At 54.8% G+C, this 12738-nt stretch overlaps 1 protein-coding gene across 1 annotated transcript in view; it reads left to right on the top strand.

Moving 5' to 3' along the window:
- Positions 1-12738, top strand: part of ntrk1 (neurotrophic tyrosine kinase, receptor, type 1) — a 70668-nt gene that overhangs the window by 29036 nt on the left and 28894 nt on the right. The window contains exons 6-10 of the mRNA XM_068022722.1: positions 3047-3189; positions 4998-5133; positions 8193-8519; positions 9693-9751; positions 10403-10502. Coding sequence (XP_067878823.1) covers positions 3047-3189; positions 4998-5133; positions 8193-8519; positions 9693-9751; positions 10403-10502 — 765 coding nt within the window. The remainder of the gene's footprint in view (positions 1-3046; positions 3190-4997; positions 5134-8192; positions 8520-9692; positions 9752-10402; positions 10503-12738) is intronic.

Below are 12738 nucleotides of genomic sequence, written 5' to 3'. Positions count from 1 at the left end.
AGTACTGACCCTCCGACACTGCGGCGCTCCCTCAGTACTGACCCTCCGACAGTGCGGCGCTCCCTCAGTACTGACCCTCCGACAGTGCGGCGCCCCCCCTCAGTACTGACCCTCCAACAGTGCGGCGCCCCCCTCAGTACTGACCCTCCGACAGTGTGGCACTCTCTCAGTACTGACCCACCAACAGTGCAGCGCTCCCTCAGTACTGACCCTCCGACAGTGCAGCCCTGCCTCAGTACTGACCCTCCGACAGTGCAGCACCGCCTCGGTACTGACCCTCCGACAGTGCAGCCCTCCCTCAGTACTGACCCTCCAACAATGCGGCGCTCCCTCAGTCCTGAGCCTCCGACAGTGCGGCGCTCCCTCAGTACTGAGCCTCCGACAGTGCGGCACTCCCTCAGTACTAACCCTCCGACAGTGCGGCACTCCCTCAGTACTGACCCTCCGACAGTGCGGCACTCCCTCAGTACTGACCCTCCGACAGTGCAGCACTCCCTCAGTACTAACCCTCTGACAGTGCGGCGCTTCCTCAGTACTGACCCTCCGACAGTGCAGCGCCCCCTCTGTACTGACCCTCCGACAGTGCGGCACTCCCTCAGTACTGACCCTCCGACAGTGCAGCGCCCCCTCGGTACTGACCCTCCGACAGTGCGGCGCTCCCTCAGTACTGACCATCCGACAGTGCAGCGCCCCCTCTGTACTGACCCTCCGACAGTGCGGCGCTCCCTCAGTACTGACCCTCCGACAGTGCAGCGCCCCCTCAGTACTGACCCTCCGACAGTGCGGCGCTTCCTCAGTACTGACCCTCCGACAGTGCGGCACTCCCTCAGTACTGACCCTCCGACAGTGCAGCACTCCCTCAGTACTGACCCTCCGACAGTGCAGCACTCCCTCAGTACTGACCCACCGGCAGTGCAGCACTCCCTCAGTACTGACCCACCGACAGTGCAGCGCCCCCTCGGTACTGACCCTCCGACAGTGCGGCGCTCCCTCAGTACTGACCCTCCGACAGTGCAGCGCCCCCTCAGTACTGACCCTCCGACAGTGCAGCGCCCCCTCAGTACTGACCCTCCGACAGTGCGGAGCTCCCTCAGTACTGACCCTCCGACAGTGCAGCGCCCCCTCGGTACTGACCCTCCGACAGTGCGGCGCTCCCTCAGTACTGACCCTCCGACAGTGCAGCGCCCCCTCAGTACTGACCCTCCGACAGTGCGGCGCTCCCTCAGTACTGACCCTCCGACAGTGCGGCACTCCCTCAGTACTGACCCTCCGACAGTGCGGCACTCCCTCAGTACTGACCCTCCGACAGTGCAGCGCTCCCTCAGTACTGACCCTCCGACAGTGCAGTGCTCCCTCAGTACTGACCCTCCGACAGTGCGGCGCTTCCTCAGTACTGACCCTCCGACAGTGCAGCACTCCCTCAGTACTGACTCTCCGACAGTGCAGCGCTCCCTCAGTACTGACCCTCCGACAGTGCAGCGCTCCCTCAGTACTGACCCTCCGACAGTGCAGCGCTCCCTCAGTACTGACCCTCCGACAGTGCAGCACTCCCTCAGTACTGACCCTCCGACAGTGCAGCACTCCCTCAGTACTGACCCTCCGACAGTGCACCGCCCCCTCGGTACTGACCCTCCGACATTGCAGCGCCCCCTCTGTACTGACCCTCCGACAGTGCGGCGCTCCCTCGGTACTGACCCTCCGACAGTGCGGCACTCCCTCGGTACTGACCCTCCGACAGTGCGGCACTCCCTCGTTACTGACCCTCCGACGGTGCGGCACTCCCTCGGTACTGACCCTCCGACGGTGCGGCACTCCCTCGGTACTGACCCTCCGCCAGTGCGGCACTCCCTCGGTACTGACCCACCGACAGTGCGGCGCTTCCTCGGTACTGACCCTCCAACAGTACGGCACTCCCTCAGTACTGACCCTCCGACAGTGCGGCGCTCCCTCAGTGCTGACCCTCCGACAGTGCAGCGCCCCCTCGGTACTGACCCTCCGACAGTGCACCGCTCCCTCGGTACTGACCCTCCGACATTGCAGCGCCCCCTCTGTACTGACCCTCCGACAGTGCAGCGCTCCCTCAGTGCTGACCCTCCGACAGTGCAGCGCTTCCTCAGTACTGACCCTCTGACATTACTCTGCTGTTTCATACTCCAGTGAGAATTTAAGCTTAGATTTTGTGCTCAAGTCTTTGCCGGGGTCTCGAACCCACAACTTTCTGACTCAGAAACGAGGGTGTTGTGCACTGACATATATGTTTGATACCTATGGCACATCCTCATCTCTTGCCAAGTTTCAGGACATGCTGAATGGATGTCTCACACCAGCTCATCTGCCCAACTGGAGCTTCATTGACTCTGAAACAGGCTTGGGCTGGTGAGGCCCCAGCTGGAGGATTGGGTCCAATTCTGGGCACTCCACTTTCGGAAGGATGTCGAGGTCTTGGAGAGGGTGCGGAGGGAGATTTACCAGAATGTTTCCAGGGATGAGGGACTTCAGTTAATGTGGAGAGACTGGGAGAAGCTGGGATTGTTCTCCTTAGAGCAGAGAATGGTAAGAGGAGATTTAATCGAGGCGTTCAAAATCAGGAAGGTTTTTGATGGAGTAAATAAGGAGAAACTGTTTCCAGTGGCAGGAGGGTCGGTAACCAGAGGGACACAGATTGAAGATAATTGGTAAAAGAACCAGAGGGGGTGAAGAGGAGAATGTTTTTTTTACGCAGCGAGTTGTTGTGATCTGGAACGAGCTGCCTGAAAGGGCAGTGGAAGCAGATTCAATAGTAACTTTCAAAAGGGCAATTGGATAAATACTGGAAGGGGAAAAATGTGCAGGGATATGGGGACAGAGCAGGGCGGGTGGGGACTAATTGGATTGTTCTTTCAAAGAGCCAACACATGCACGATGGGCTGAATGGCCTCCTTCTGTTCTGTGTGATTCTATGATCTTTTCCATGACAATTACCCTGAACATTTTCGCGACCTTTTCCATGTAACCTTTTCCATGACCTTTTCCGTGACTTTCACTGACCTTTCCGGGTACCTTGCAGATTTTGCCAAGGCCAGTATAAGCCTGGAGAATGTGACCGTGTATGAAGGCGAGAACCTGACGGTGTGGTGCAACGCCTCGGGAGTGCCCCGCCCATCCGTGAGCTGGATCCTCACGGGCCTGAAGTCTAATCACTCTGTCGAGGTAACGCAGAGCCGTGGGGTCTCTTTTGGTTTGGGGGGAGCGGTGCGTGTGGGTGAGTGGGGGCTCGCTCGGCTGAGAAGATTGGAAGATTCCCTTCACCCTGGACAGTGCTGCCTGTCACCAGGAGTACGGAGGCTCCATGAGGCACTGAGCAGCTGTTACCTGAGTAACTGGTTCATTCTCTAAGGCAAGCCCAAGCATTGAGGATCTCCAGAGTACTGAACCACTGTTTTTTTTCATTTGTTCAGGGGATGTGGGCATCGCTGGTTCGGACAGCATTTATTGCCCATCCCCAATTGCCCTTGAGAAGGTGGTGGTGAGCTGCCTTCTTGAACCACTGCAGTCCATGTAAGGTAGGTACACCCACAGTGCTGTTAGGAAGGGAGTTCCAGGATTTTGACACAGCGACAGTGAAGGAACGGCGATATAGTTCCAAGTCAGGATGTTGTGTGTCTTGGAGGGGAACTTGCAGGTGGTGGTGTTCCCATGTATTTGCTGCCCTTGTCCTTCTAGTTGGTAGAGGTCGCGGGTTTGGAAGGTGCTGTCTAAGGAGCCTTGGTGAGTTGCTGCAGTGCATCTTGTAGATGGTGCACACTGCTGCCACTGTGCGTCGGTGGTGGAGGGAGTGAATGTTTGTAGATGGGGTGCCAATCAAGCAGACTGCTTTGTTCTGGATGGTGTCGAGCTTCTTGAGTGTTGTTGGAGCTGCACCCATCCAGGCAAGTGGAGAGTATTCCGTCACACTCCTGACTTGTGCCTTGTAGATGGTGGACAGGCTTTGGGGAGACAGGAGGTGAGTTACTTGCCACAGGATTCCTAGTCTCTGACCTGCTCTTGTAGCCATGGTATTTATATGGCTACTCCAGTTCAGTTTCTGGTCAATGGTAACTCCCAACATGTTGATAGTGGGGGATTCAGAGATGGTAATGCCATTGAATGTCAAGGGGAGATGGTTAGATTCTCTCTTGTTTGAGATGGTCATTGCCTGGCACTTGTGTGGCGTGAATGTTACTTGCCACTTATCAGCCCAAGCCTTGGATGTTGTAAGGGTCTTGCTGCATCTGGACGTGGACCTTCAGTATCTGAGGAGTTGCGAATGGTGCTGAACATTGTGCAATTATCAGCGAACATTCCCATTTCTGACCTTATGATTGAAGGAAGGTCATTGATGAAGCAGCTGAAGATGGTTGGGCCTAGGACACTACCCTGAGAAACTCCTGCAGTGATGTCCTGGGACTGAGATGATTGACCTCCAACAACCACAAACATCTTCCTTTGTGCTAGGTATGACGCCAACCAGTGGAGAGTTTTTCCCTGATTCACTGGAGTGGGCCATCGCCAGCTGAGCAAGGGCCTGCCCTCATCCAAAATGGGGCTGTCCCACCAAAGCTTACAGGACTTGTGTTGAGAGCAGAACCCATTGCCAATTCTACTCCCAATCTCTCTGTCCTCCATCCAGACCAATGGCATTGAGCTCAATTGCATAACTCACACTCCATCCCTTGTGAGACCCTTGGCCATAACAATATGCTCATTCACACAGCTCGGACCAGGTAATGCAGGGGGTAGGAGTGTTGCTGGGTTGGTGGGCGAGGGGTTGTGAGGTGAGTAATTTAACTGCAACACAATTGGATCCAACCTATGAAGCCAAGTTTCACAGCCAGCCCAGGAGGAGAGGTGAGAGGAGGATCACCTGTTGGCGGAAGAGTGTTTTCTGGGTCCGTCGAGGATTGTGTGAGGGTTAGCAGGGGAGGGGCACACGTCCCAGGATCTTCCGAGTGACTGGTTTACTTGTCTTTGCCCTTCAGGTGGATGACGAGAACCCTCAGGAGACAGTTCTCAGACTGCTCCATATTGTACCCGAGGAGAACGGCAGCAATCTGACCTGCATGGCTGAGAACCTAGTGGGACCTGTCGAAGTCTCAGTCACCCTCTCAGTGCTGTGTAAGTTTCAGCCTTCTATTTATATATCCTCTCCGAGTTCGAACCACGGCATCCCAGTGCCTCTCCCATCTCCCTCTCTCTGCCTCTCCCTCTCTCTCTCCCTCTCTCTCTCTAACTGTCTTTCTCTGTCTCTCTCTCTTTCTCTCCCCATCTCTCTTTTTCTCCCCATCTCTCTTTTTCTCCCCATCTCTCTTTTTCTCCCCATCTCTCTTTTTCTCCCCATCTCTCTTTTTCTCCCCATCTCTCTTTTTCTCCCCATCTCTCTTTTTCTCCCCATCTCTCTTTTTCTCCCCATCTCTCTTTTTCTCCCCATCTCTCTTTTTCTCCCCATCTCTCTTTTTCTCCCCATCTCTCTTTTTCTCCCCATCTCTCTTTTTCTCCCCATCTCTCTTTTTCTCCCCATCTCTCTATTTCTCCCCATCTCTCTATTTCTCCCCATCTCTCTATTTCTCCCCATCTCTCTATTTCTCCCCATCTCTCTTTTTCTCCCCATCTCTCTTTTTCTCCCCATCTCTCTTTTTCTCCCCATCTCTCTTTTTCTCCCCATCTCTCTTTTTCTCCCCATCTCTCTTTTTCTCCCCGTCTCTCTTTTTCTCCCCGTCTCTCTTTTTCTCCCCGTCTCTCTTTTTCTCCCCGTCTCTCTTTTTCTCCCCGTCTCTCTTTTTCTCCCCGTCTCTCTTTTTCTCCCCGTCTCTCTTTTTCTCCCCGTCTCTCTTTTTCTCCCCGTCTCTCTTTTTCTCCCCGTCTCTCTTTTTCTCCCCGTCTCTCTTTTTCTCCCCGTCTCTCTTTTTCTCCCCGTCTCTCTTTTTCTCCCCGTCTCTCTTTTTCTCCCCGTCTCTCTTTTTCTCCCCGTCTCTCTTTTTCTCCCCGTCTCTCTTTTTCTCCCCGTCTCTCTTTTTCTCCCCGTCTCTCTTTTTCTCCCCGTCTCTCTTTTTCTCCCCGTCTCTCTTTTTCTCCCCGTCTCTCTTTTTCTCCCCGTCTCTCTTTTTCTCCCCGTCTCTCTTTTTCTCCCCGTCTCTCTTTTTCTCCCCGTCTCTCTTTTTCTCCCCGTCTCTCTTTTTCTCCCCGTCTCTCTTTTTCTCCCCGTCTCTCTTTTTCTCCCCGTCTCTCTTTTTCTCCCCGTCTCTCTTTTTCTCCCCGTCTCTCTTTTTCTCCCCGTCTCTCTTTTTCTCCCCGTCTCTCTTTTTCTCCCCGTCTCTCTTTTTCTCCCCGTCTCTCTTTTTCTCCCCGTCTCTCTTTTTCTCCCCGTCTCTCTTTTTCTCCCCGTCTCTCTTTTTCTCCCCGTCTCTCTTTTTCTCCCCGTCTCTCTTTTTCTCCCCGTCTCTCTTTTTCTCCCCGTCTCTCTTTTTCTCCCCGTCTCTCTTTTTCTCCCCGTCTCTCTTTTTCTCCCCGTCTCTCTTTTTCTCCCCGTCTCTCTTTTTCTCCCCGTCTCTCTTTTTCTCCCCGTCTCTCTTTTTCTCCCCGTCTCTCTTTTTCTCCCCGTCTCTCTTTTTCTCCCCGTCTCTCTTTTTCTCCCCGTCTCTCTTTTTCTCCCCGTCTCTCTTTTTCTCCCCGTCTCTCTTTTTCTCCCCGTCTCTCTTTTTCTCCCCGTCTCTCTTTTTCTCCCCGTCTCTCTTTTTCTCCCCGTCTCTCTTTTTCTCCCCGTCTCTCTTTTTCTCCCCGTCTCTCTTTTTCTCCCCGTCTCTCTTTTTCTCCCCGTCTCTCTTTTTCTCCCCGTCTCTCTTTTTCTCCCCGTCTCTCTTTTTCTCCCCGTCTCTCTTTTTCTCCCCGTCTCTCTTTTTCTCCCCGTCTCTCTTTTTCTCCCCGTCTCTCTTTTTCTCCCCGTCTCTCTTTTTCTCCCCGTCTCTCTTTTTCTCCCCGTCTCTCTTTTTCTCCCCGTCTCTCTTTTTCTCCCCGTCTCTCTTTTTCTCCCCGTCTCTCTTTTTCTCCCCGTCTCTCTTTTTCTCCCCGTCTCTCTTTTTCTCCCCGTCTCTCTTTTTCTCCCCGTCTCTCTTTTTCTCCCCGTCTCTCTTTTTCTCCCCGTCTCTCTTTTTCTCCCCGTCTCTCTTTTTCTCCCCGTCTCTCTTTTTCTCCCCGTCTCTCTTTTTCTCCCCGTCTCTCTTTTTCTCCCCGTCTCTCTTTTTCTCCCCGTCTCTTTCTATCTGTCTCCCTCTCCCATCTCTCTTTCCTGCCCATATCTCTCTCTCTTTCTCTGTCGCTCTCTCGCTTTCTCTCTCTTTCTCTCTCTCTCTCTCTCTCCCTCTCTTCCATTGTCTCTTTCTCTCTCTATCTATCTGTCTCTCTTTCTCTCTCTCTCTCTCTCTCTGTCTTTTTCGCTTTCGCTCTCTGCTTCTCTCTCTCGTCTCTCTCTCCCTCACTCTCTTTCCCTCTCTCTCTCTCTCTCTCTCTCTCTCTTTCCCTCTCTCTCTCTCTCTCTGTCAGTCTCTCTCTTAATCCCTCCTTCAATTCTACAATGATCAATCCCCCCTGAACTCTCCTCTCTTATCGTCTGTCTGATCGAAATCACCCGTCCTCCTCACTCTCCTTTTTTCGCATCCTCACTGTGTTGAAACCGAGACTCTTTACACCCTCCTCCTCCTCCACCTTGTTCACCCCCCCCCAACCCTTGTCAGTCTTCCCATCCACCTACAATCGACAGAAACTTACCGTCAACTTGATTTTACTCCGGGCAAATTCCTCAGGGCTTCTCCTGCTCGATGTGGGACCGACCCACGTAGGACGTCAAGTGCCCGGCACCTCTCCCCAGCCTGTGCTGAGCAAGCCTTTTGAGAGCTCGACACTGGCTAATCCATTCAATTTGGGAGCTGGGTCCTAGCTCTCTGGTGGTCCAGTGGGGAGAGGGGTCCCAGTTTGTTGGTGATCTGTTGGGGAATTTGTGTCCTCGTTCCCCGGTGATCTCTCAGTTCCCGGCTCCTTCCCAGACTATTTCTATTTCGGATCAGTCTGAAGACTGTCCTGGCTCTTCCTATTCCGCTTGCCCTTTGACCCTAACCACCCCCCCCCCCCACCCCCACCCCCACGGGGAAGAGCTGACCTTCTCTGTCCAAACCCTCCCACAGATAAGCCAGAGATCCTCAGCCTATTGGATGCTGTCAACCACCACAACTGGTGCTTCGCGTTCGTGGTGCGGGGGAACCCCCGGCCCACCACCCGCTGGATCCACGACTCCAAGGAGCTGCCCGACAACCTGATCAGCTGGACGGTCATCTACGACGAGGCCCCCAACGAGATCCACGGCTGCCTGGAGCTGGCCAGCCCCACCCACTGCAACAACGGCAACTACACGCTGGTGGTGGAGAACGAGCTGGGCAGTGACAGGCGGACGGCAGAAGGCTACTTCATGGAGGGGCCGATTGACGTCTGCCAGATCGAGCCCACCAAGCCAGGTAAGCGAGGCAAGCTCCGTGCACTCTCGTAACGCAGGAAAGCGGCAATTCACGCACAGCAAGATCCCACAAACAGCGATGCATTAATCAGGGTTTTTATTTTTAAGTGATGACAGTTGAGGGATGCATATTGGGTACCCACACACTAAAGGGAAGTCCCCCACCCCACCCGCTCTTCTTCCAGTTCCGGCCACGGGATCTCACTGTGCTGCCCCTCGCGGCGGGACGACAGGATCCCGGGCCGCTCGGGCGAAAGGCGGGGAGAGAACGCCGTTCGGAGGCAATGTCTGCACAGCGAGTGTTCCGAGCCTGGAGTTTTATCTCTCACCCTGTGGCCTCCGACACCTCAGCAGGGGCTTGCCTGGAATCAGGAGGCACTCCCCGCACAGGATTGAGTGGGGTGGGGAGAGCAAGGGGGCAATGGGGGAATCGCGGGCACTGACCAGCGTCTCATCGCTCACATGGGGCAGCATTCCCGCGAGCAGGCCTTGAGCGAGACACTGGGCCTGGATAAAGTGAGTCAGCACCATTGGGCTCATAGGGCAGACTGTGACGTGATGGTAATGTCGCTAGGCTAGTAATCCAGAAGCCCAAGCTAATGCCCTGGGGACATGGATTCAAATCCCACCACGGGCAGCTGGTAGAATTTAAATTCTGTTAATTGATGATGAAAATCTGGAATTGAAAGCTAGTCTCAGTCATGGTGCCATGAAAGTATCATCGATTGTTGTAAAAACCCATCTGGTTCACTAATGTCCTTCAGGGAAGGAAATCTGCCAGCCTCGCCCGGTCTGGCCTACGTGTGACTCTAGACCCACAGCAATGTGGTTGACTATTAACTGCCCTCTGAAATAGCCGAGCGAGCCACTCAGTTGTCAAGGGGCAATGAGGGGTGGTCATCAAATGCTGGCCTTGCCAGCGACTCCCCATATCCCAAGAAAGAACATTAAACACACGAGGACAGTCCATGAGGGCGAGTGGAACCCGTGCACAGGCGGGAAAGTCAACACCTTTGGGAGAGAGCTGGGATTGGGGGAGGAGACAGAAAATGTGGGATGAACTGAGGGTGGGTGGGGGTTGGGAGGGGGTCACATGATCGCTTTCTCAGTTGGTCAGGTTGCAGTTCTGCTGCCAGTCACTGACAATATGGTTTCCTTTCTCTACGGGTGACAGTGAAGCAGAGCAGCACTTCGCAGAACTTGGCAGCGAGGGATGAGGAGCCTTCCTTTGGGGTGAGGAACCGGCCGTCTCTTCTCTTTCAGAAAATAGAATAGAATCATAGAATCTTACAGCACAGAAGGAGGCCATTCGGCCCACTGTGCCTGTGCCGGCTCTGTAACAGAGCTATTCCAATTAGATCCACTACCCCTCCACTCCCCCTTGCTCTTTCCCCCACAGCCCTGCACATTTTTGCCCTTCAAGTATTTATCCAGTTCCCCTTTTGAAAGTTACTATTGAATCTGCTTCCACCGCCCTTTCAGGCAACGCGTTCCAGATCACAACAACTCGCTGCGTTAAAAGAAAATTCTCCTCATCTCCCCCTCTGGTTCTTTTACCAATTATCTTCAATCTGTGTCCCTCTGGTTACCGACCCTCCTGCCACTGGAAACAGTTTCTCCCCATTTACTCCATCAAAACCCTTCCTGATTTCGAACAGCTCTATTAAATCTCCCCTTAACCTTCTCTGCTCTAAGGAGAACAATCCCAGCTTCTCCCAGTCTCTCCGCATTAACTGAAGTCCCTCATCCCTGCTCCCATTCTGGTAAATCTCCCTCCGCACCCTCTCCAAGACCTCGACATCCTCCAGGGGGCAGGGGAGGTCGAGTGTGGGGTCACCCTGTTTTTCCAAACTCTAACCTCTGTGTGCTGTTCTGATTTTACAGATTTGGGTGGCTGTAACCCTGGCACTATTGGCCTCACTGTTCCTGACACTGATGCTGATTTTCATCCACAAATACAGGCAGAACTCCAAGTTCAACAGCAGTAAGAGCCAGTCTGTTTTTCAAGAGTTTGGAAGGTCTGTTTGGGTAAAGGGGGCCTATCTGGGGTCCACAGTTCACCAGGCTATCGAAGTTCAGGCAGAAGCGAAATACCGCGGATGCTGAAAACCTGAAATAAAAGCAGAAAGTGCTGGAAATACTCAGCAGGTCAGGCGGCATTTGTGCAGAGAGGGAAACCGAGTTGATGTTTCAGGCCTATGCATCATTTTTATCTGAGCTCAGAGTTCATAGGGCTATCTGGATAGTTAGAGAGTGCAGAGGATTATCTCGGAGAAACGGTAGGGAGGGGTATCTGGGGAGGGAACAGAGGGGTAACTGGGAGAGAACAGAGGGATATCTGAGGAGGATGCAGAGGGGTATCTAGGGAGGGTGCAAAGGGGTATCTGGGGAAGGTACAGAGGGGTATCTGGGGAAGGTACAGTGGGGTATCTCAGGAGGGTGCAGAGGGGTATCTGGGGTGGGTGCAGAGGGGAATCTGGGGAGAGTACGGAGGGGTATCTGGGGAGGATGAAGAGGGGTGTCTGCGGTGGGTACAGGGGGTGTCTGGGTTGGGTACAGAGGGGTATCTGGGGAGGATACGGAGGGGTATCGGGTGGGTACAGAGGGGTAACTGGGGAGGGTAAAAGGGGTAACTGGGGAGGGTAAAAGGGGTATCTGGGTTGGGTACGAAGGGGTATCTGGGTTGGGTACGGAGGGGTATCTGGGTTGGGTATGGAGGGGTATCTGGGGAGGGTATGGAGGGGTATCTGGGGAGGGTATGGAGGGGTATCTGGGTTGGGTACGGAGGGGTATCTGGGTTGGGTATGGAGGGGTATCTGGGTTGGGTAAAGAGGAGTATCTGGGGAGGGTAAAAGGAGTATCTGGGGAGGGTATGGAGAGGTATCTGGGTTGGGTACGAAGGGGTATCTGGGTTGGGTACGGAGGGGTATCTGGGTTGGGTACGGAGGGGTATCTGGGTTGGGTACGGAGGGGTATCTGGGGAGGGTACGGAGGGGTATCTGGGGAGGGTACGGAGGGGTATCTGGGTTGGGTAAGGAGGGGTATCTGGGTTGGGTAAGGAGGGGTATCTGGGTTGGAAACGGAGGGGTATCTGGGTTGGAAACGGAGGGGTATCTGGGGAGGGTACGGAGCGGTATCTGGGTTGGGTAAAAAGGGGTATCTGGGTTGGGTACGGAGGGGTATCTGGGTTGGGTAAAGAGGAGTATCTGGGGAGGGTACGGAGGGGTATCTGGGTTGGGTAAAGAGGAGTATCTGGGGAGGGTACGAAGGGGTATCTGGGTTGGGTACGGAGGGGTATCTCAGGAGGGAGCGAAGGGGTATCTGAGGAGGGTACGGAGGGGTATCTGGGGAGGGTACGGAGGGGTATCTGGGGAGGGTACGGAGGTGTATCTGGGGAGGATACGGAGGGGTATCTGGTTTGGGTAAAGAGGGGTATCTGGTTTGGGTAAAGAGGGGTATCTGGGGAGGGTACGGAGGGGTATCTGGGGAGGGTACGGAGGGGTATCTGGGGTGGGTACGGAGGGGTATCTGGGGTGGGTACGGAGGGGTATCTGGGGTGGGTAAGGAGGGGTATCTGGGGTGGGTAAGGAGGGGTATCTGGGTACCCAACCCAGATACTCCTCTTTACCCAACCCAGATACCCCTCCGTACCCTCCCCGGATACCCCTCCGTACCCTCCCCGGATACCCCTCCGTACCCTCCCCGGATACCCCTCCGTACCCTCCCTGGATACCCCTCCGTACCCTCCCCGGATACCCCTCCGTACCCTCCCCAGATACCCCTCCGTACCCTCCCCAGATACCCCTCCGTACCCTCCCCAGATACCCCTCCGTACCCTCCCCACATACCCCTCCGTACCCTCCCCACATACCCCTCCGTACCCTCCCCACATACCCCTCCGTACCCTCCCCACATACCCCTCCGTACCCTCCCCACATACCCCTCCGTACCCTCCCCACATACCCCTCCGTACCCTCCCCACATACCCCTCCGTACCCTCCCCACATACCCCTCCGTACCCTCCCCACATACCCCTCCGTACCCTCCCCACATACCCCTCCGTACCCTCCCCACATACTCCTCCGTGCCCTCCCCACATACTCCTCTATACCCACCCCAGATACCCCATGTACCCACCCCAGATAACCCCATGTACCCTCCCCAGATACCCCCATGTACCCTCCCCAGATACCCCCATGTACCCTCCCCAGATACTCCCA

Source organism: Heterodontus francisci, chromosome 46 (genome assembly GCF_036365525.1).
Source record: "Heterodontus francisci isolate sHetFra1 chromosome 46, sHetFra1.hap1, whole genome shotgun sequence".
Lineage (NCBI taxonomy): Eukaryota > Metazoa > Chordata > Chondrichthyes > Heterodontiformes > Heterodontidae > Heterodontus > Heterodontus francisci.
The sequence above is the reverse complement of the archived record's forward strand: the minus strand, read 5'-3'. Positions and strand labels throughout refer to the sequence as shown.